Source organism: Monomorium pharaonis, chromosome 8 (assembly GCF_013373865.1).
Source record: "Monomorium pharaonis isolate MP-MQ-018 chromosome 8, ASM1337386v2, whole genome shotgun sequence".
NCBI classification, from domain to species: Eukaryota; Metazoa; Arthropoda; class Insecta; order Hymenoptera; family Formicidae; genus Monomorium; species Monomorium pharaonis.
In genome coordinates, this window is record NC_050474.1 from 2,407,751 (window position 1) to 2,433,116 (window position 25,366).

The 25,366-nt window shown below is 43.6% G+C and overlaps 1 protein-coding gene across 3 annotated transcripts in view; it reads right to left on the reverse strand.

The window, feature by feature from the left end:
- LOC105834187 (protein CBFA2T3) overlaps positions 1-24,335 on the reverse strand; it is a 34,892-nt gene extending 10,557 nt beyond the window's left edge. The window contains exons 1-3 of one of the 3 annotated variants that reach the window (XM_036291197.1): positions 23,778-24,335; positions 10,309-10,681; positions 1,114-1,544 (exon numbers count right to left, since the gene is read on the reverse strand). In XM_036291197.1, the coding sequence (XP_036147090.1) occupies positions 1,114-1,544; positions 10,309-10,660 (783 nt within the window). In that variant the 5' untranslated portion in view covers positions 10,661-10,681; positions 23,778-24,335. Of the gene's footprint in view, positions 1-1,113; positions 1,545-10,308; positions 10,682-21,973 lie in introns of all 3 variants that reach the window. The other 2 variants (XM_036291198.1, XM_036291199.1) reach the window with 2 other exon arrangements.
- Between the last annotated feature and the right edge of the window lie 1,031 nt (positions 24,336-25,366).

Genomic DNA, 25,366 nt, shown 5'->3' on the forward strand with positions numbered 1-25,366 from the left:
CCGCGTGTAATTCAATCCCCGGCAAAAAGATCGGATCCTGAAGCGAAACGCGTTTCCGGAACGAGTTGCGCGCGCGGCTTTGGTTGGATTTGGTTTTGCGTTTGTCACGTGCCGCGATCGTTTTACAGTTAAGCACGGTCACCAGATGTCACGTTTCCGGGACGTATGCACGCTCGGTACACACGACGACATTATGCATTATGTACGTACTTTGAATATTTACGAGCTGTTTAACGACACGGTACGGCCGGCATCGATTAACTATGCTTTTTTTCATCCCGCGCCGCGCGGGCGCATGCACATTGTGGAATCGTTATCTGACGCTTGTTAGCTGCAACCGGACCACGAATTTTCATGACGTTATCATCGCCAAAATGTAGCTGATGAAACGTCGGTTAAAAAGTTATTGTATTTTTCACAGTGAAAAGTATGGTCGGTTTTAAGTGTACCATACGATGAGTTTTTTCATCGACGTAAAATTAACGACCGTATGTTTCTCTCGCGGGATTGATGAGAAATCATTCATTTATTTTAATTATATGAAGCAACATCTGTTACGCAAAAAAATATTCGTAACTAACTATACGGATGCATAAAACGCAAAAATACGCAGACCTCGTGACTCTAGCGATAAAAAAAGCTCCGTCAGCTGGCACGCGTGTATTGTTAGTACTGAATGAATTCATAAATCCAGAAAGGTCTTGCATGCACCTAAGAGGATACTCGAAGATGCGAACTACTCGCAGTGAGATTGCTGTATGAGCTAACGGTTCGTATCATGTAAATCTTAGTGAGTGCCGTACTAAAAATTATTGGAACGTCAATAGGAAATTACACACAAAAAAAACAGCAATAATAATTCTGACTGTACATCCGTCAGGATTGTCGAAGTTATTAATTTTTTAACTTTATTATCTTTTAACCTTTAAACTTAGTCGCTACTCAATCCCTGATATCAACGTTACGCATTATTATTGTACTGACTAAATATTCTTAACATAAAGAACATTAATATTTGTCTGCGTGTTATCGAAAAAGTATCGTAATTAAAAAAATTAATTTACTTATTAAAATTTGCGGCAATTAAAGCCGCTGCAAGTGGGATTTACCTACCAGAAGCGCGAGCACCAGGGTGCGCACCGTGTCACCCGTGTCCGCCGAGATGTCGGTGGCGAATTGCACCAGGGTGCCCAGCAACCTCTTGAGCTTGCCGTGCCCCGCGAAAATACCGCTGACACATCTGGACGCGCCGCCAGTGCCGTTCGCCAACGCGGCACCATCGCTCTGCTCGTCCGTCGTCCTAGACCCAGCAGCATTTCCAGCACCTGCAGCAACTTCCTCGAGCTCGGGCTTGAACGATTGTGAGGGCAAAGGGCTGTCGTTGTCAGAGGATCTAGAGCAACCGGACGCGCCTTTGTACTCCGATCGAGGGCCGTTTGTTTGCTTTTGCTGACCAATCCTTTGATGCTGCTGAGAGGAGGGCGAGTGCGCCTCGGGCTGGGGCACTTCCTCTCGTGAAGATTTCTCTCGAGTCGCGGAGGATGCTGCAATAAGGGTCGGTTTTAAACTTCAAGTACCCTTTTTTTTTTTTTTTTTAATTTTTACAATGATCTCCCCTAGTCTAATCAACTCTCAATCAACCTGTGTAAACCTAATTTCTCACAATTATTTATATGAAGTTGCTTAATTTACTATAAAATATTTATTCATTGACTCATTCTATTTTACAACAAAAAAGTTTACAACGAGTCGTCAATGCTAAAACTGTTCGACGATGCTTGGTCGATACCAGAGTCACGGGCCATTTCACCGCGTATCACTTTTGATCCATCGTGTCTCCAACGGCGAATCATCCGATAAAACCGCGGATAGGCGTTTCAGTGCCTGCCCGGGCATTATTTACATTTGAAACACCGAAAGAGATCCGGTTCAGGGCCAGGGAAAGCAGTCGGCGCTACCACAAACGTCCTTTGTGTCGCGTATCCTATCCGTGGAACGTCAAGCACGAGAGCACGTGGAACGGGCAGCCGGATCCGGTAGCGCAAACACTCTTCTGCACACGTATGCACGTATACGCTGCGTGCACACGCGCGTGTGCACAAGCGCAGCACACCAGGCCGGGCACGCGGACACGCCCGCGCGTGGATGCAACGGATAACATGCAATTACGGGCCGTGTCATCTACCTTGTCTTGTCCCCGTTCCGTGCGCGCGCGACGCGTTATCTCCCGTGGAACGCCTGCGGCATGCGTGGCGAAAACGACGGGAGCATGCCGAGTATGCCGATAACGAAACGTTACAGGCGCTAGCTGCTCCGTGACGCGGCAACGTCGACGGAAAATCCTCGCGACGCGAGGGTGGCGAGTTCTTTCGGTTGCGATCGATCGATCGACCGAGTGCCACGGAATCGTAGGCGTACTATACGTGAACGTGTAGATTATTTATAATAATAAGCTGGACATTAGATCGATACGTAACTAATAGGAAAAACGAAAGGAAGAGTACCTTTTTTCGGTTGTGGCAGTTCTTAGTGTTTAATAATAGGAGAGAAAGTGTTGAATCGTATCTCTTTGATTTCTAGACCATGCCAACGATGTGATATCATTGAAATGACAATTATGGAAAGTTATGATACCATAATAAATACACATGTTAGAAAGCTTTTTTACTGGTCGCAACATTTAACACGCTCGTAACTTACTCGTAATTATAGAGCAGAGGTATCCTACAAAATGTACCTACAACGTAAGGTTGTAAGCTAACATGATAACAGCTGTTTACAAGTCGATGCTGGTAATTAATCTGAAGAACCAACTATCGGAATTATAGATTATAAATTCTCGCAGCCAATTATTGGCTTATCTGAAAACTCGTGCGCTTCTCGCAACCGCCGTTGAAATAATTAGCCTCCAGATTTTAAGCAACATCGGACGAGGCGCCGAATAATTAATGCGGAACCCGAACTTTGCGCTTGTAACGGCTGTCGAATAAGACGGTCAATCTATCTACGGGAGGGACGATCCCATTAAGCTAATGGAACTGATCGTCACGAAGTATTTTTGCGTGGGTACGTGCGAATACATAGCCGAGGTATGCGAAGGAAAGAGAGAGGCGTGCATCATGAGAAAGAGAAAGAGTCGAGGAGGTGAGGAAGGGAGAGAGTGAGGAGAGAGAAGATGGTGCACGCAAGTAAGAAGAGAAGGAGGAGGTCGACGCTACCGTGTCACTACCACCTGACGCCGGTAGCCAGTAGGTAATTACCTGTACCTGAACTCTCGACAAACTAAACTACGTCACGGCTTATGCGATATGACGGGGAGCCTGAGTACACACAAGCTCCTTCCGTCGCTTGCATAAAGGCGAGATGGTTACACGGGGCGCCGCGCAGCCGTGATATCCCACGGAAAAATCCCCTCGATGGTCCCGGTAACTGCCGCCGTCGCGGGCTGCCGGCGAGAAGATCGCGATTGCGAAAATAACGTTTGCATATACCTCCGCGATAACTGGGATCGACCGACTGGGTCGAGGAAAAAAAGAAGGGAAAAGAAAAAAAAATGCGAGAACGAATGGACAAATCTCGGCGAAAAGTAGTCATTTTGATTGCAGTTACTATGGCCTCTCGCGGACCGTAGGTTACTTTTATTCGCTTTCTCGTCGGTTTGTTAGCGATTTGTCACGCGCTTCTTTCTGTTATCTGTCCGGAGAATTAATTTGCCGGTTGGTAGGCGAACGCGGACAGGACAGGATGTTTAATTGCGATCTGTAAATTCAGACGTAACATTTGGAATAATATTATTCGATTGTAATACACCATAAATATGTGATAAATGTTGTTGGTGCGCTTCCGCTCGTCCCCCTCCCCTCTCTCTCTCTTTCTCTCTCTCTCTCTGCTGATGTTTATTCGCTTACGATTTATTACCGTTGATGTCGCTTTACGTGACAGTCGTATAAGTCAAAGTAAAACACCGGACACGGATTCAATTAATTACGTTGCTGCGAGCAACGTTTTCTTTACCCACGCCCGAAACGAGTTTCCAGCAGATTTATCGAATCGGGGCGTTATTCGTCCTATTTGGAATGATTAGACACAGCTGAGCGAGCTGATAGAACCAGTTGTGCCTCTCTCTAATGTGACGGTGACTTCGCGATATGAAATCGTGACGATACATCTCCGCGGTACAACGATGGCATCTATGCGGGTGCAGGCATCCAGGATCCATCTATTTTCGAATCATGATGTCTCAATGCGCCGGCGATTAAGTGGGCAACGCGATAAAACAAAGATTGATTATCCCGAATTCCCCAGAATGAATATTTGGCTCTCGCTCCTTCCGGTTTTGAAAAAATTTGCGCGCGCGGGAGCATCGCTCATCCCCAAATAAAGTTATAATTACAATTATGCACGCGGTATAATAATATGCAAATAATATGTGAACAATATAATTATGTAAATAGATTGTAATGAAGTAATTAACAAACATGATTATTGCATATCGTATGATGCCGCGTTGTATTATTATTCTGTTACTACGGCGGGTAAATAATTGTAATATCAATTGTCATATCTCTGATCCATTACCGTATTTAATCTGGAACCGTGAACGGTCGGCGGAATATTCTAATAATCGTCGGAGATGCCCCGTGGAAAATATGGAGAGGACTTGATGCGGCGTCGGACGTATGCTCGCGGAAAGGCGCGTGGAAGTGCGGATGCTCAAAGTTCCCCAAGGTTAAAGACCGTCGGCAGAGAAAGAGAGAGCATATGCGCGACACGCGAATGTTTAATCAGCGTCGCGTTGTGATTGTGCGCGACTGTCACTCAGCTCTCTCTCTCTCTCTCTCTCTTTCTCCTGACGAGTGCAATCTTCTCTCGGCTGCGCCGATGCAGTCGCGTCTTCCGTTCCTATTGCGCGTCTTCCGTGTGTGCGCGTGTACTCATATGTGCAAGAAACCTGGAGAGAAGGTATCTAGCTAGGTGATGGTAATGGTACTGCCGCCTCCGCCACCTCCGTCACCATCGCCGCGGCTGCTGCTGCTGCTGCTGCCGCTGCTGTTGCTGATGTTGCTATCCCTTCGACCAGCTGTTACTTCCTGCAGCGGTTCTCCATCCTTGTCCCTCGTACGTCGTGCAGCTTCGCTCTGTCCCCGGCAGCTTATCAGGAGAAACCCTCTCCTTTGCCGATTTCCTTTGCTCGTGACGAGCACTCGCAGCCGCATTCGATCACCGAGCAAATGCACGTAGGCCGTCACTTTTTGTCGTGATAATAGCGAGACCATATACTCGGATTGAAGTTGAGAGCTTTGGCGATCCGTGGATAATTTATAACAAAGCAGTGAAGATGTTTTTTTTTTTTAATATTTCAAAGAATTATATATCTGAATTTTCCACATTTTGTCGATCTTGTAAAATAAGACTTTTAATGCAAAATTCACTGGAATAATTCCTCAAATAAGTGTGACGTAAATATGATGCTCGGAGCATAAATTATCTAATACTTTCTACAATATAGGTGTCCGCGAAATCTCATTACGTACGTAAAAGGAATCGTGTACCAATAGAAAATTTTGGGTAACCGCGCGCCATTTTTCTGCGAAGCCCCCGTTTGTCTTCGTCGGCAGTAGAAAATCAAAGTTTACCCATGTGGGCTGGCCTTGCGGACCATATGTGCGCACACACACACACATAGAAACACACACGCGGCACCCGTCGCATTCGAAGCGTCACCGCGGGCAAACTTTTCTTTGAGTTCTGCTCGAAGATATCCGTTATCCATGATAATATCTGCATATTCGAACGATGCACAATTTCGTCCGTAGATCCGCGTCACGTGCGAATTATCTGAATTCTTATGCTTTAACTCACGTTCTCCAACGCATCGTTCTCTAGTGATAAATGGTTAATGTAAATCAACCAGTAGATATTGAAATCACATCAACTAATGATATATTGAGAATCAGCTTAAGTACGCTGATTTAAATTATACATAGCGTTATGAAAATGGAATCTCTGCCTTCGTGCGCCTTTAACGCATCAACATCTCTCGTACATTAAATTGTTTCTTACCGAGGCTCTTCATTTCTTCGCGGCACGCATCACGGCCAGATATTCCGCAACGATGAAGAAGTTCACCGCAAACTGTTACGTCAATCAACCATTCCTTTCCCGAGTTACTTTCGCCGCACTGTTACTGACGTAAAGCCATTCGCGCAATTAGCAGTTACGCTTACAACAATGCTTACCGTTTTCGCAGTTGCGTAGAACTTCATATGACTTTACAGAACTATAAGATTGTTACGTTTAAGTTTAGGTTGCAATTTGTTCTGTAAAATTAGTAATTGTACTAGTTTTATAATCTCTATGAAGTCAACAGTCAGTTAAATCTCGTGCAGATTTTTTATGTAATTGATAAAGTTCTTTATGTAATTGATAATTCCTCTTTACAGAAAAGAACAAAGTTGCTGACATATTTCTAAAAAAAATTCTGGTGATTTGAATTCAGAATTTAAATGTTGGAATCTCGAAATTAAAAAAAAAAGAGGTATTGACTTATTATTATCCGAAATTTATCCGAATTTTAGAATGAAATCTACATAATAAATACTAATGCGCAAAAATGCTGCAAAAGGCATCGAGTATCGTTAAAGTTGATTCGTTGAAATTGCGACCAAAAATGTTTGAAAATTATTTCGCCCAGATGTGACATATCGGCTACAGAAGCATATATTCACCTGCTAATCACAGCTGCTAACTGCAACTGCACCCACTACAGATTATCATCAGGATTTACGCACCCCCGAGCCACACGCAAAGATTTCACACGGGGCAAGGTGGTCTTCGTGGACGATGTTCGACGGGGCACGAGAAGAGAGCGAGATCGATAAAGCGCACGTGCTCCACGCGGCTGAGAGTCCCTGGCTGGAAGTAAGTACGGTGGGACTCAGCTGTCGCCTCCTAATTGCCGGGACAATGCAACAGATGGCTTTGATCGCAATCCCTACCCACGGTCTTCCCGCTCTCGAATTCTTCGTTCTGTCTCTCTCTCTCTCTCTCCCTCTCTTTCTCTCTTCTTTTCTCTCCCTCTTTTCTCACATCCCGAACAGCATTCCCCTTTCTTCCGCCGCCGCCGCCGTTTTTCTTCACATCTTTCTTCGCGGGCCGCCTCCCGCCGATTCAATCCCGACATCTCGCGACTCCATGTGTTCGATTTCATCTCGCAGACAAGCGTACCATTTAAGGACGAGAGAACGTCATCCTCGGATTTCATCCTGGTCACTATTCCCGTCTGATCGGTTGCACACTTGAAAGTTAACGCGTCACGATGTCTAATGTTTCTTTTTTTTTTTAACTTGGAGAAACGCAAAGACGTACATAAGTCATAAACTTAAATGGAAGACAACTGGACTTTTGCTGATGAATCCTCCTCTCTTTCTCTGCTCTTGCTTTACCTCATAAATACCGAAAAACCATTAATTTCATTTTCTGTTCCTCTTTCTCTGAAAATAGAATTGCACAAAGACAAAGGATTAATTCAACTGTTATTCGACTGTAGAAAATGTTAAATAACCTGGTTAACGATTATGGAAATGAGGCTGCCCGGGATAACTTTGTTATCCCAGAAGACCGTATCAAATATAATTAACATTTGCTTTAAAAAAAGAACTTTAACTAGCGCTATTCTCACGTTAATACATCTATAAACCGACAACAAGTAGCGTCATGAGATTTCGTAAGCGAACACGTCACTAAGTTATTCTCCCGTCATCTGTGCCTGATATCGTGAGCTCCTCAGTTTTACGAAGATCCTCCCTCAGTCGCGCGAGGAGAAGGGGCGGGGGACGTACGCCGAGGAGCGGGCTCCAGGTCGTAAGCCGCACCCCGTAAGTACACGCGGCGTGCGGGTGACTATCGCGAAATACACCTCGAACGGCGTAGCGTCGGGGATGCCCCGGCGGCGCGGGCGGATATGATATCAGCCCCGAGCAGAATCCCAGTGGAAGTGTCGGACGTGCCTTATCGCGTCTGGACCAGGCAGTCAGGCGGCGCATGAACCTAACCGACACACACCGGGCCAGCCAACCAAGTTGACTGACTGCTCGCAGGAGTTTCACCATCATCCCCCACGGAGCATACTCTCTCTCTCTCTCTCTCTCTCTCTCTGTCTCTCTCCCTCCCGCCCTCTCTTTCTCCCTCTTGCCTGCGATCTCTTGCATTGCGCTTTCGCATACATACTCACGCGTATACGTGTACACTTCTGTGCACCTAAATGCATACTAAAGACCGCGATAGGCGTGTACAGAACCGCCAAGCCCGTTTAACTGTCACCGAACTACATAAATGACTAATGTAAAATAGAGCTTTTCTCTTAATTTCCTAAGAAGGTCCATTGTGTCTTTATCTGACACGCCAGGAGTTTCAATTGTGAGAATTCCTTTATTTTTTTTATATCAATCGACGAACGACAGACACCTCGTGTCGACGCTTCTATGACGATTTCATGTGGCGTTGTGTCAACGAAAAACGATCCCGAGACGAGAGCAAAAGAGGAAACGAGAGAGAACCCGCGCTCGGACGCGATGACGGGCTTTGATGTGCCAGAAGGGGCTTTTTTTCCTGAGCCCCGGTTTCCAAGTTGGCTGCGGGCTCGCCGCTCGTCTAGATAACCGGCTCCGGCTGAATGTACGATTCGAGCGAGAGAGCGCGTGGACTGGATATACGGGTACCACCATGCAATATTCCGAACTAATGTACGACGCGCCCACAGCGTGGGCTCTCGCGCGGACATCGGCGAGGTCGTTCCTTTTAATTTTCAGTTTCGGAGGATCGGGGTCAACTTCCGGGGGCGGGGACTCGGTCGCGCGATTTGGAAAAGAGTGTCACACGAACTACGCAGCTTTTACGCGGATCGGACTTTGAAGTATATACCTTTGAAACGGTTAAATCGTACCTGGTCTCTCGGTTTTCAAAGGTGACGAATGACAAGGCGTTAAGAAGGAAATTGTATATTTCGAAGTATATACTATTCATCTCTTTCGCGTATTAAACTCCACAAGTGCTTTGCATCGGTCCTGCATACACGCACGGCGTTTACACGCAACAGTCTCTCGTTCATTTAAATTAAAATATTATTAACCTTTAACGGCCTCCGCTGCTTTTGTGTTACCCGTTTTAATTAAAAAACTTAATAATTTTGCCGGCAATTTAAAATTGGCTGTCACACGGCACAATCTTGGCGAGTGACAGATTATAAGCGACAGCGTGACGCGGCTGACAGCTGCGCTACGAGCGCGCGGAAATCCGCGTTAAGGACGAAAGGGGGGAAAAAAAAGGGAAAGAAAAGCGAAGTAATGTACCGTGATGCGAATCTGAAATTAGATAAACTGCACTTACCGCACCTGTGCGCGCCGTGCACCATCGACACGCTCTCGAACGAGAGAAACGTCGATATCCCGAATTAATAGAATAGCGAACCCGCGCTCCGTTCCCAATTCAGCTGGGGTACCGGACGATTTGTTTTTTACGGCCGTGCGATAGATCAAATAGACTAGAGTGGCCACGTTGTTAATTTTTAAAACGACACGTGTCACTCCGCCGACGCAGTTATTACAACATATTGCCGACTGTGATGGAAGTGAAGAGGGTATTAACAATTCCGAACGTCACATGTACACCACGCAACGAGATACTTCCGGATCACCGGCGACTACGTCATAATTAAACATGAAGTAAATAATGATACGCGATCCGTTAATAGCGACGATTAAAGTTTCATATATTTCAATCATATTTCCACGCCTTTTAATGCGACGAAAGGATTTTCCCGCAATAACCGCGAATATATATGCGCGAAACAACGGTCTACTTAATTCCACTATGTCACGTCAGGAATCTGTCAATACGTCAGTTTACATTTTGCAAAGCATGGCATCACGCGAAACTAGACCGCGGCGGGGAAATCGATAGGTCAATACAAATTGATATTTACACATTGGCGAATAGGCCGACCTGACCGATCGATCGGTCTTCTAAGAAAGCAGAAATATTCAGAAATCCCCCGCCTGTTGTACCATCCTCGATTGGAAGCGGTTCTTAAAAACAGACGTCATGTCATAGAATGCACAAAAATGATATTAATATATATCTTGAAAAAAAGCTGACATCTTTTGGTTCCAAGATCTTCTCGCACAAAAGGGATCGATGATATCATTCTCAAGAATGTGCGAGGGAAAGCACCTGTACGGTCACCGTTGTGCCTCCTGCTAACGTCACGCAATCGATATCTTTTCAGCCATGCGTGTGAAAGATACTCACCCTTACTCTTGGCCTTGAGGTCGATGTCTACCGAGAAGGAGCTGTCCCCGGCGTTCGTCGGATGGCAGATAATGGTGGAGGCCTGCAGCGCGGGGGTGGCGACGGCGGTGACGACGGCCGCCGTGGTGGTCGTGGAAGGACTCGCGCTCACGGCGGAGACGCCGTTGCTGTTGGTGACGGTGGTGGTGATCGCCGTCGCGGCCGAGACGGTGAGCGTCGCGACGGTCGCGGTCGCGGCCGCCGACGTGGACGACGGCGAGGCCTGCTGATAGCCGCAGCATTCCTTCGTCTCTTCCTTGACCTTGACCTTGTGGAGGACCGTCGTCGTAGCCACTCCGCCCTCCACTTTCATGCTCGCGAGCCGCTTTCTCACCTGCGGGCGGCGGCATAAATTTAATGCAAATCGCTCCCTCATGTCGGGCCTCGCGACAGTTACCACGGAGACTGGCAGATAACCAAGAGCGATGGCATAATTAGGAAGGAGACACTCTACAGTCCGAGAAATTTGAAGATTCGGAATTTGCACGGGGAAAAAAGAAGGGAGAGAAGAAAATAGAAAAGAATGAAGAAAGATAGATGTTATTCTGTAATATATAATCTCTTTACTTTCTCTTCCACTCGTTCGCCTTTTTGAAAAAGGTTCGCAAGAATCTTACATCACTAAAATGTTATAATCGAAGATTAATAGCTTCTTTTCTATCCATCGCGACTTCCGCGAGAACGTGCCACCTGCTTTCGACCAGCAGGTTTCGGACGCGGTCGCGACGACGCGACGTGCGGAAAAACGAGCAAGGAGAGACCCGGGGGCACCTATATGCACACGTCATCGTGTGCGCGTGCACACGATTCGTATTTGATTGATTCCATTTCACGAGAGCGTCGCGCCGGCCGCATGTTTCGTCTACGTGCCCGGCGAGGCGGAATCGTTGCCGCGCATACCGATGGCCGTTTTAATGGAATGTACGAACGTTAGTTTTACAAACCAACAAAGATCCGTCACGGCGGCGGGAGCACGGAATTATTGGGGATCCGCGGACGCTGTCGCCCATAACTGATCACGGCCCCCTACTCCCCATCATTTTTGGCTGCACTCGGCGCCTGCAAATGGACCATCACGAAAAGCCTCCGCAAATGTTCGCTGGACTTGAGCGAACGGTAGGAGAAAAAATTTAGTGCTTTCAGCAAAAACTGTTTAGTTGAGGCATGTTTCAATAGCAAAACCAAGTATTTTTGTTTTATTATACAACAAAACAATTTTGGTGGTTGCTTCCGCGAAATACATGTAAATAAAAATATATTTGTTCGTATTAACTAAGCAATTTTGCTCGATGTATTTTAATCAAATTTTTTGTTTCTTGTTCAAATTTTAATGAAATTGGTTTAATCAAATTTTCTTATTAAATTTCCGAGCAATTAAAAATAAGCACTTTTCAAATTACGGCTCTTCTTGCGCTATTTTTTAATTTCAAAGTGCAATTTTTCTTACCGCCTTCATCGCCGTGATGTTTACTGATCGCGAACACGCGCAAGAGTCGTAAACGTTAAGTACAAAGATTTACATCGGCTTGTGACAGATGGTACCGCGGAGCAATACCGCGCCGCGTAAGCGTCTTGCGTTCTGTACGCAACGCCGCGATACCTCAGCTTCTTTTCTCCCCTTACACTCGCGCGCGGCTCGCGGCTCCTCTTCTTTACTTCGTGCTTACGCTGCAAGATCTCGTTTCATATTTATTACGGTAATCGCGTTGCTGGAGGACTTTTACGAGCGTGGTGCTCCGCGCCGACTGCTATGTCCAGTATTAAAAGTAGTCGAACGTTCGGCTCCTTTTTTCATAATTCCTCAAGAGCCGCGCGCGAATGAATCTGCGAATAAATCTTCCCGAGCCATATATTTTAGATCGTTAATTGCACTTGTGTTCCTTGCAATAAATTTTTTATTATTAAGAATATATATATATACATACAGATTTAAAAATAATTTTGTTAGACTATCAAAATAATTATGTAGGACGCTCAAGCATGATGAGTAAGACTGCAAAAAGTTTCAGTATTCTAATAACCAACTTTTGAGTATCCTGCAAAATTATTTTGATGGCCCAACAAAATTATTTTCAGATCCAATTAAATGTTTAGACTCCAGCAAAACTTTCCGTTCTTTTCGTGGAAACATGTCAGCAGGATTATTATCTGAAATTAAGGGCAATTATGTTACCGTCTTGTTGAATTTTTTTATTTTTAGTTCTGTGCAAAGAAATCTGCCTGATAAATAGAATTAATACACGTGTACGTAACGTTACATCAGATGCAGTGGTATTACCTCAAGCAAAATCACGTGCCTCGTCACGATATTTCGTGCATGTGCCATTCGGCGCCCGAAGACAAAACCATGTCACCGGAAACATGACTATAAGGAAATTGAATGGCATTCGTTGAATGAAATAATCATAACGAACAATTCCACAGCTGCGCCATTTTTTTCCGCCTATACATTAAATTATAGTAATCAACCTTTCTCTTTGCGCGACACGTTCTGCGTGCGCGCACGAAAATCGAGTTTTCTCTCTTTTTTTTTTTTCATTTCTAGAGAAAGGGAGAGAAATAAGTAATAACTTTTCAGTAAGATTAATTGATAAATTGAAATGAACCAAAAATTCCAAAAATGTCTTTTATGTCTTTTAATCTTAGCAAATTGTCTTTTAATCGTAACAAATTACATTAAACAATCGCAATCCAATTGTTTAATCGATGATAAAACGGCAACGGTGTAAGATATTCGTGCGAACGTATCTTTGATTTATGAAAAAAGTTAGGCGTTCTCGCACAATTTATAACGTCGCGCGTATGTATAAATCGATTTAGGGCCGAGCGCGATTTGCATGAGCTCCGTAATATTTTCGGTTCGACGCGAGCAAAATTACACGGGAAGGGAAATTAAATGGCACGAATGCGGAAACGGGAGTAATCTTTAAGATCCACGTGGCGCACCACCGCCGCCGCCCGTTCCTGCCGGATGGAATTTTATTTTATTGACGCGCACAGCTTTGGCAGCAGGCTGCCTTCGGTGCCACATGGTCCCGTTATTAACGTGAAATGCAAACGAGCCCTTCGTTGCGTCCAAGAAACGGCCGCGCGGATGACTCACTATAATTTTTCGCGCAAAACTGCATCGCCAAATACCGTCGGGTTTTAAAACGTGTTACGTAATTGCGCCGGGAAATTCGGCGCGAGCCGCCGGTTCGGTTTCCGGCGTATCGCGCAATGTATTTTTGTGACCATAATAAAAAGACTCCGCGCTCTAATAACAAATTCGTAATTATCCCATTTAATCGCAACGTAATTTGCCCGTAATTTTTATGCCAACTGGAGGAGTAATGACTTAAGTTTGTGACGGTACATTGAAATAGAGAGACGCAAGTCCGATAATAAAAATTCCGTACCCTAAGAAAGTGGCGAAAAATATTTTTATCTAAATGTAAAAATTGTTTAATTTTAAAATTTTACGAGGAGAAAAGTTGTAATTAAAATTTCTCATCTCTGCTTTTATATTGATCTCGGGTTTTCTTTTTTTTGAGAATTTTAAATTGTACGATTGCGACATGATCGCGAGAACGATCAAGTTTCACTTAATCTGTTTACAGATAATTTACCTAATTAAGCTGATTACAAGGAAGTAATTTGTTCCGACCGCGATTACTATCGGGCAATAAAAACGTCAACAGCTCATATTCTGGTCACGTAACAACGCTCTCCGATTCTTCTACGGTCGTTCATCAATCAATCCATCCTTCCTCTCCCCCTCGTGTTTCATGCGAATGATGAAAAAAAAGGTTGCGCTATGCAGTTTCGGCGAATTTACGCACGGAACAATTCGCGGGCGTGACGCGTCGGTCTTTATTGTGACAGGTGGTTATCATAAATTTAATTGACGCCTTGTTCTGTTGTTACAGTTGTCTGCAAATCGCTCGCCGCAAATGTGCAAGTGTTATAGTATTTGCGATCTTCTGTCATCCTCCGTGACATATATCGCTATGATAGGAGCGAATAGAATCCGTCCATTGATCGATGAAGTAGCAATGGAGGCAGGTCGCCAATATAGACATGTCACTTTACTTTTGAATTGTATAATTTTTTAAACAAGAATTAAAAGTCAAACTTGAAAAATTTTAATGCAAACTAGAAAGTGCCTTCTGTCAGATAATAGTTTTTGTAATATTATTTTGGATTTTATAAAAATTAAATTCTTTGTAAGACAAGCAAACTGAGCATTCGGCAAAATGAGACTAAAAATTGATAATAGACATTAATGCTGTATTTTCTGTTTTCAATGAAAGAGAAAAGACAAAATTTAACTTGTAGTTGAAGCTGTCAATTGATCAAATATCGCGATACGCGTACTTTACTAAAATTTTGCACGCGAACAATCTCGATAGAGATCCGTCAGCAACGACAGATTTTTAACGCAAATTAATTGAAACATGGTTACGTGATATCTTAAAGAATCGCCTGAATAATTTGGTTGCAAAATCCATTCAAAAATCCGCGCGTTATACAACACAAAACGTTCCTCTAACAGCGGCATCTCGTTTAATTGCCTGGCTTAACGCTTGAAATAATTTGATTTTCGCCGTTTGTTTGTGCAAAAGGATATTAATTTTTCCTTTGTTTATAACCGTCATGCAGCTGTCCGTTACACAAGACTTCGGTTAAATGCGGATTGTAATTAAAAGTCGGATATTGTGAGGTAACATTGCAGAGTGTAATGTTGACATAAGTGCGTACAATCGATTATATATTTACAAAATGTATTTTTCGAGGGACAATTTTTTCATTTGCTTTCAATTGCTCGGATTTTGCAATTCGGCAACGTGAAAATGAAGTCGGAATGATCCGAAGGGGCGGAAGGAAACGGCAGGATCAATTGACACGCGTCTACGAGCGTGCCGCGAGCGTTTTCGTAGGTGGTTATCTCTGCTGACATTGCGCAAGACGCGCGGAGTTGTGAACGCAATTAACTCGAATGTCACCTGCGATCGATCGCCACCGAGAGGTGTCCCCCTTCATCCCCCCCCCTCCCTCCCTCGTTAAGGTGAGCTTTGGCCCCGACGTGCGTCTCCGGCAATTCGTTAAGACGCTTAGTTAAGCAAACAAGAGCGGTGCCGCGCTGCGAAGTGATATACGTGCCGCGGCAGAAAATCCGCGGCTCTACCGCTCGTAATTGCGCGCAGCTGTGGTTACACGCGCGCGGATGTAAAAGCGAGCTTCGCCCGCGTCGCTCACGTTACGGCTTGCGAATTGCATTACTCCGCGCGGACGCTAGGGAAGGGGGGAAGGGCGCCGGATCTTGCTCGGACATTAGAGGCGCGAGCCCACACCCCCGGACTTTTTTTTTCCTCTTCATTCTTTGTTCCCCTCTTTTTCTCTCTCCTCCCCCTCTCTTCGTTAACCCCCTGGGATGCCGACGATCAATTCTCGGTCGCTTTAGAAGAATCAAGGGCTGGTGGCGCGGGGGGAGAGACATCGCGGTAAACTGAAGCAAATAACGTCGGCGCACCGAATTAATTTTATTAATTATACTTGTAATCGATGTAATTATAAACGCCATTTATTGTCACGAATAATATTACAATGACTGTGGGCAGTATTTAATTGATCGTTATATTATTATAATTGCTGCAACGATCCCGCGCCCGCAATAAGCAAGAACGGACAGTCCTCCTCTCTTCCTCCACTTTTTCCTCCCCATCGTTCCGATGTTCCCCTCGATTCTCCAGCCGTGCCGTTTGCGAATTTCGAAATAAAGCGAAAGACTCACCGGGGATGACGACGACTCTATCAAACGTTACGCTAAATTCGCTCCACTTTCAACATCGGGGCAAGAAAGGAGAAAAAAGTACCGGACACACAGGCCAGCGTGGCCGATGGAGAAAAAGCAGCGTGGACGAAAGAGGAAACGGGGGAAAGATAAATAGATATAGATAGATAAATAGACGGATAGATTTAATTTCATTCTGACCGAGGAGAAGAGAAAAAGAGATACAAAGTAGAAAAATTATTTATCAAGATAATTCGTTGTTTTCGTTTTACTTTTTTCTTTTATAAAAGTTTCGTTATTATTTTAAATCGTATCATACACGTATGTGTATATTATTGCACGCGATCTTTTACCGTAATTTTATTTTAGATAACGTGGACGCCCTCCGTTACACGTACAAAAAAATCCACGATGCAGTAAAATTTATATGATAAAGGGGCCGTTTGTACCGCCTTCGAACAATTACAGTGATAAATTATCTAAAACGAATAAATGTCTATGTAACACGTCCATTATGTACGTACGTCTCTGTGTAGACATTTACTCATTAGATAATTTACCACGTAGTTTAACCGGAGATGAACCGGCCCTAAGAAATATAAATTAACCGGGAAAGTACCCTAACAAAAATTTTACCAAATATTGTGCTGACCACTTGTGTTGAATATTAAAAGCACCGACTGTTAGTACTTCTTATTCAAAATAAATACTTAATATAATTCTGTTTCAACGCGAGAAGGGACCACGACGATGGTAAACGTCTTCTGGAACCGTCCCGTCGAGAACCCGCGTGAAAGGACGGGCGACGCAAAGACAAACGCGGGGCAGGGGGGACAGGGAGGGGCGGGGGGAGGAAATTTGGAAGCGGGCGAATAATCGTGGATCGATCGCGGCCACGTTTCGGCGGAGACGGCTTCGGCGGCGTCTCGCGGGCTTATGTTTATACATATGTCCCGCACATGGTACGGTGCCCCCGAAGAGGAGAGAGGAGGCGGGTGGAGACGTACTCTGAAATTTCCAATATTAGAACGGCCAGGCGAGAGGCAGGCCAGATGTCTACCGTACTGACTGCCGAGAGCGCGCGCGACGTGCGTTTAGCATGGTTTCATTACAAAAATGTCACGCACAGAGCCGCGCCGCGACGCGACGCGACGCGACGCGACGCGCCGTGCCGCTCCGCGCCGCGTCCCGCGCTCTCGCATCGTCGTCGCCGTCGACCTCTCGACGATGCGTTCGCGTTCGCTTCTCTCTCTCTCCCTCTTCCCTTTCTCTCTTCATCTCTCTTTTCTGAGCTCTCGTTCTCCGTTCCCGTAGTCATCATCGCGGAGCTGTCGACCTGATCTTGGAACGGCGCACAAGCAGCCGCCAGTCAATTAACGCGTTCAGTAGAAATTAACGTCCGCGTGAGAACCCTAATGAGATCATCGGCCGCGGTCGAAGGATAACATCTTTGGGGAGGATCGCGTGCGAATGACGGTTTATTGCGCTTGATATCTAGGTTTTTTTTTTTCTATATCGTTTAGCCCGCGTTTCATTTGCGTGATAAGTACGTCTGGACTTGCGCGTTCGATATGTCGCGATTAATTTTTCATAAGATCGGCACAATAAAATCTCGTTGCGTCGCCCGGTGCGGAAACCCGCTACGATCCGGAATTTTCTATTTTCGCTCTCGCGAAAGAGACGCAGTCGATCGACTTCGCGAATTACAAAATTTCCAACAAATAAAGAGAAAGAGAGAGAGAGACCAAAAGAGAGAGAGGATGGGAACGGGGGAAAGGGGGGAAAAAAAGAAAGCAAAGCGAACAAAACGGTAAATACTTCGCTCTTTGGTGCCGACGTGAAACCGTTACATCGTTAATGGTATCGAAGCTTTACCTCGCGAAGGTTCTGCTTGGTTTCATTACAAAGATGTCATGCGCAGGTACGTCGCAGTTATACCCGCTTTTGACGTCCCGCCCGCCGTTGTATACACACTTGGCGTTAAACCGGAACGGCCACGGTGCGCACCGGTAAAATTATGAAATGCTAAAACGGAAACAAATTTTCGCAGCGCCGAATGGCCGCGCTTCGATATTTGCAATTAACTCTTTTATTTCGCGCGCGACACAAGCGCACACGTTTTACCCCGATGAAGCGACAATACTCCCCTCCCTTTCCTCCCCTTTCTCTCTCGCGTATGATCGAAAATATTGTAACTTTTCCGGAAATCCCCGGTGCGCAGCCTGGCCATCTAATCTCAGTAAAAAAAAAAAAAGTCCGCGCGCTTCCAATTAACGGAGCGATTTGTCCCATTTACCGGGTGTATCGGGTTAGCGGGGCACAAACGCGTTAAATGAACGAAACTTTTTCCACGGGACTAACGAGAGGATAATCGGGGCTGTCGTCATCGCGTGCGCGGATAATTAATCACCGCCGCTGGTCCATCAACATTCGTCACTTCGCGTCTCTACACAGTTTTATCTTTTAAATAGTGTCCGTCGCCCGGATAAAGGCGATCCATGACTGATGTCGGATTCAGTATGTACGAGCAGTATTAATACAAACACGAAAGTCGTATACGCAAGTTTGTAATTATAAATCTCGCTTTAGATAAAAAAAATCTGGAAGTTCGAATGATGTAGAAAAGTTGATGCTCTAGTTAATGTATTGTCTCCAAATCTAGGAAAGATGAAATAGTTTTTTTTTTTCTCTTTCGAGATAAAATAATATTTGTAGTCGGTTGGACGTCATCCAATATTAGCAATAACAGTCAACAAATTGCAGGGTGCATGTAATTGCACGTCATTTCTCGCTGATAATTAAGCCCAAATTTTGACAATTTCGGTTTCGTGGCCGTCACGGTCATGTCAAGAGAATTATCATAAATACAGTTTCGCGGCTTCGTGTGATAGTTTTATATGCATTTAAAGTGCATTATGTAATGCAAATTTTTACTATTGACTCTAATTTATCTTCGACGAAAAATCTGAAATCATTTATTATCAGTATAATTACAAAATACATTTTGTACATTTTATATTTATACAAAATATATTTTATACACTAAATTTATTTAAACTTTATATATTCACGCACATATCGCGGCTTTCTTCTTGTTTTAAGCTGCGTCTATCCAGATGACTGACGCAACAATCGATCGATCGACACTTAATATATCTACAGAAATATCGGATAGCGTTCGCAGGTGTGCCGATGGTACGGCCGGTTCGTCAGTGTCAGCGAAAATTGTCGGACACGTGGTTAACTATGCGGGGAAGTGAAGGGGGGCTGTTGAACGTTTAGATGCGCGCGAATGGGTAACGGTAACAGTGTACCGATACAATTGCCGGCACTTCTATAGGCCAGTAAGGTATGAATTCTATTTCGTCGCTGCGCATCCTGCAACCGACCTCAACGACACGTGCTATTCAATCATCCGCGGATTATGTATCATCGATAAAATTTTCTATAGTCAATTTTCAACTCGAAATATGCTAGCAATATGGACACGACCAATTTCTTCTGGAAAAAAAGGCAAGAAAATACAAGAGAGATATAGCGATATTATGGGATTGAAAAATTGAAGAATCGTTCCTGAGACGAGCTTAGTATTAATGCCGCTTTATTTAATTTGCATCTTTCAAATCATATTGAATATCTCCTGTTTCTATTTTTCATGATAAAATTCTTGCTTTTTATTTAGTTATGAAAATTACGAAAATTACTCCTTTTTCGTCTTAATTCCTATAATTAAAATTTCTCTGATAGCGACAAAGCTTTGTCAGCCTTTTGTCTTTATACATGTTAATCGCAGACATTTGTCAGTTTTGATGATTACATAGCTGTAAAATGTAATTAAATACGTGAAACTCTCCCGTACAGTTTTTTAGTGCCTAGGGACATGTAACAAATTTTACTGTTATTCGCGCAGAGCCAAGCTGAAAAGCTCCTCAATGTTCGTCAGTTCGCGGAACTTATGTGCCACGTTAACGCTAATTACACGCTACCCGGAAAAGGGCAACTCACGGATGGTACCGCTGTGATGCGAGCTACGCAATGCAACGCAACGCAACCACAGGTACCAGCAAGAGAAGACCGGAAGGTACCAGCGAGGGACCAGCAGAGCAAGCGGAGAGGTCGAGTCTCTCTCCGGCCGTAACTCTTGATTCTCTTTGAAGCGCGGAAGCTGCCCGCAACACCTGACTGACTCGACGGACGCGTATATGGCAGGTCGAGCAGAGCAGCAGCGGCAGACAGAGCTCGCCGGGGGTGAGATGGGTGAGGGGTGAGACGACGGGCAAAAGCGGAAGGCAGCCAGGGTGGGCCGCGGGTGAGCGAGAGACAGAGAGCAAGAGAAAGAGAGAGAGAGAGAGAGAGAGAGAGAGAGAGAGAGAGAGAGAGAGAGAGAACGGGAACAGGAACACGAGGAAGTGGAAGGGAGGCAGAAAGAGAAAGATTAATAATATAGGAAAGCCAAAGCCACGCCGCAACCCCTGACAAGCTTTCCTCCGCCTCTCTTCTGTTGCCAACAGTTAATCGATATAATACTTCGGTATAACACGCCGCGCCGACGAGCGTACGTGCACGCGTACGCGTTCCTTGCCGCACGCGTGTATACACGCGAGCCTGGAACACAAGGTACTGCCTACGTCGACGATGCACCTTGTAAACGGTGCCCCCGTTAACGAGCTCGTCCCGCGCCGCGCATCTCACCGCGCTCAAAGCGACGAGTTTTTCTTTTGGTGTCTGCGATTTGTCAAAATGAGGCTTGAAAGTAAATACGAGCTTCGATTTCAGTTTGATTTGGTGATACATATCTGTCAGTTTATAGACTTTCCTAATATAATTTTTAAAAGTTATTACATATTCTTTGTATTGTGTCATAAATATTAAAGAGAAAATTAAATTTAATCATGACTATGTCAAGCAAAATTGTCGTTGCAAGATAATATTAAAACTACACTGTAATCAGCATTTTATAATTATAATACATTTCGTAGAATTTAGAACAAAATTTAATATTGCTCCATTAAATTCTCTTAATGAAATACATCTAAAGGACTACTTCGATAACATTGTAATTTCTACGATATTTAATAGTTTAATAGTAATCATTTATTACAAGTACAATACTTTCATACTTGTTACTTTAACCCATTTTTTTTATAATTATTGTTAAAAATTCTTGCGATTAATTTTTTTGTTAAAGTCTGCAGCATTGTAGAAACTATTTTATTATATTTAAATTAGCATATAATGTAAAGCCGGAGGAAGAATTTGATTCGAATTGGATTCAATTTGATTTCAAAACACGTTGTCAAAAGATTGGATTCGATTCAACCTCACATAAACGCTTGACTCGCACACGTCGATTATAATAACACTCGTTCCTGTCGTTCCTTTGATAAGATACGGTTTTTTTTTTTCCGATGTATTTTCTGTCGAACCGTTACGCTGTAGTAATGTAATTATCGGAAGTGTAAGTTGCTTGGACGATACGGGAGCCGAGCGATTTATACGCTGCAAGTGGCAAGTACATCGAGGGAACGGCGGTGCATGCCGTAGATTGCACGCGGGGGATGAGAGCGTAAAGATCGACAAGCGCGGTTCGCGCGAACATTGCGGAAACGCGCGGCGGGTACGAATTCGCAGCGCGCTTCCGCCACGGTTAATCGTGACGCGCGCTATACGCCGCCGGGGAACCGATTATTGGCAAACACCGTGCGAAAGGGTGCACCTGACAGGGGTTTTCGTCGCGCTGCTCTCGGTCCTTATCTCCGCGCTCCCATCGAAGAAAACTCTAAGTTCCCTCCGGTAGTCTTTGCCCCGCGGCGATTCATCCGTCCCGTCTCGTCTACGGCATTACATACGTACTCTTTGCGCTTCGATAGCTTCTCCGGTGTTTGGCACGATAAGTCCCTCGGAGATATATATTCTCGATGGCTGGTATAGATATTACGAGCGATTACTTCTTATAGTTCCAATTTCGTCCATAAAACGAATATTTTTTTGCGTTAAACAACGATAGCACATTCTTTAGTTTGAAGTCTTATTGTTAAACTATTCAATCTTGTCCTAATATAATTATTCATAATTATTATTTATAAATCAAATATCTTTTATATCATAAGTACATGCGTGTCATAATCAATCTAGAAGTCTTTGGCAATTTCTAGATACTGAAATTGAAGGGTTTCCTATAAAAACGTGTTTAAAAAGTTAAATTTTCAGGAGAGCAAGAAAAACTTCTCATTTTCAAATTATTCATTGTATATAGTAATTTGAAACACCTGAATTTATTTAATTCTTGTGAGAATTTTATATTTATTATCTATTTATCTCATATAATTTTACATCTATCTTCTTTTACGTTATAAGAATAATAAAAAATAAAATAGTAATATGATTTAAAATATAAAACAATTGTTTTTACTTTGTTTAGAAAATTTTGCTAATCGATCTTAGTAAAAACACTTTATATTTTTCTTTTAATATGATCATTTTTCTCCGGACATATAATATTTAATAGGTACAAATAAAAATTTAGGATTAAGTGATGAGAATTAATAGTTTAAGGAATCTCTGGAATTATTTTTATCTTGCCGGAACAACATTGTACACAATATAACCGTACCGATAAAGAATAATTTAATACCATAATAATCTAGATTTTTTAAAATTAATATTTGGTTTTTATAGGAAACCTTTCAATTACATGCAATTCATTTTTAAATATTTATTTTATTTGTATAAAAAAGAGCTTATATATACATATATTTTATTTGTGACCAGATTTGAAAGAATTAATAAACTCGGTAATTTTCTGGAATATATATACCTATTTTGTAGTACGTGAAAAAACAATGCCATGCCTCGCGCCTTAGTTACTCGTATCAAATGGTTGAACACAGCGGAAAAGGTCAAAACATTTCTCGTTATTCTCGTTAATAACGGAATCGATATAAGAGTCATGCACGTGGTGCTTCTTTTTTGGTAAAAATTGCGGTATAATCGTAATGTTGCAGTGTCGACTATAACAGACAGCTTTGCGCAGCACGCGATTCCCTAGTTATCATGTTTCCCAATATTACGAGGCCCGTAGCTTTGCGAACTTTGCAGACATATGGCCATGTGCGATTACATGTCTTTTTCAATTTATTTTAATATTCACAGACCCATGTTCTCCGTGGAGTTACACGTTGTTCCTCGGATGCTCTGTATAATCAAGCAATTATTTCTCGTGTCGTAAAAATACCGTCGTACGAATTAATGTCGACAATGCACATGCTGTCGCATGTCTCAGCCATTTTTAATATTTCCTATATATATATGTAGGATCTAAAGAAAGCATGCACGAGCATGCATATTATTTTATAAATTTAATACTAACGTCACAAATACAGCTTTCTTATTTGTCTACAAAATTGCATTATGTTTTTCTTTAAATAGAATAAATATAATAAAATAATTTCAAATTTATTCTTATAAAAATAAATTCGAAAAATGTCTCGCCAGGTTTAAATTAAAACGGTCTTTAAATCCGCGAAGACAACACATATAGAATAAATCTTTTACAAGGGCTTTATGAAAACTCCTTTCGCAACAATTACAGCGAGCGCTAAAAATCTACCCGAGAGGATTCGGACGGCACATGTACGTAACTATAGCGGATTCTCACCTCCTGCCTGATCGATGTTCACGCAGCGTGCCAGATTAAACCGCAAAAAAAAATCCAGAGAAAGACGGCGGGCTGTCGATCAGTCACAGTTTCGCGATCGCGAGCTTTCACGAGCGCCGCAGATGCTCTCGCGAGCGAGCGTCGACGATGCGCTTCATCATGCGGAAATCTCACTCTTCTCCGTGCCCTGATTTTTTGTGCCGGTTAAGAGAGAGAGAGAGAGAGAGAAAAAGAAAGAAATAGACAAACGTGCGTTAATTCCTGCGAGACTCGCGAAAAAATAAAAGATAAATTTCGCGAAACACTGAAAGGAGAAGGAAATTTTAAAATGTATGAAAACGCGCGAAATGGAACTCTGGAACGCGTACAAAGATTTAAAAAAAATGAAGCGGAATTCTGATGCAAAATCAGAAGAGAATGAAACGTAAGGGCGTCTAAGAAATTGGGTTAATACCGGAGGTGCAACAACGAAGCTAGCGAATCCCGTAGCTGCGACGGAGCAGCGCGAACGTGCGCGACGCACGGACGGCAGTCAGCGGCCAACTGAGAGTCTCGCTCGGAGAACCGAAAGGACGATGCCAGGCAGGCAGGCAGCCAGCCAGCCAGCCGGTGGCGGAGGAGGTGAATCCACCACGCAATCTCTAGCCGGCCTTAACCTGTGACGCTTCTGCCACCAGCCGTGATGATTATAATATCCCGAGGTGTAATGGTGATGATGGAAACAATTCAAGGGGCACCTGGCGGAGCTATTTCAGATCGTTTATCGCGCCTATGTAGAACCGGAACGTTCCTTCCCCCCCCCCCCCCCCTACACGACGAAATCCGTGGATGAAATCCACGGATTACGCGACTGAAACGATCCAGCAGGTTTTGATAACATATATCCCAGGCTGTAAGAAACTTCCGGAAACTTGTATTTAAAAGAAGAACGATTTCGTAAAGCAGACGCATCTAAAGGTCTTCTTTATTGCGCTCTCCGTTTCTCTTCAAAATCTTCGCTTAGCAGAGCAAAATTCTTGTTTTTTTTTCTCCACACGACGTTTAACGTTTACATGCTTGAAAATATTAATATTATTGTAACAGTTATAAAAATGATATTTTTCTCACTACAATTATTTTGCTATTTACAATTATAATCACGGATGCTACATAGATTTGTATCAGTATGCAAAATCGCAGATTGCAATTCTGTATACTTTTTTAATAATAAGTTAAATAATGTAGTATTTCTATCGGTGTACAGAATCACATATTGTATTATTGCATAATACATTCTGAAATATTAAATTATTTATCTTGTCATTAAAAAAAACGATTTTTAAGAGCTCTTTGATAATTTCATTTTATTTTTCAAAGACGATGATCCAGGATCGTCCGCGATCGATGCGGAATCACTTTGGGGAGCGATGTTTCTCGCGCGATGAGGTGCGAAACGGCCGAAATGTAGGCGCGCGCACGTTCCTATACGCGATATTGTAAACGGGCCAGTGTGCTCCTGACGTGTCGATATATTCCCGCGAAGAAAGGCTCTGCCGCTGAAGCTGAGAAATAGCTTGGCCTCCCTCCCCCCCGTACCTCCGGCACCACCG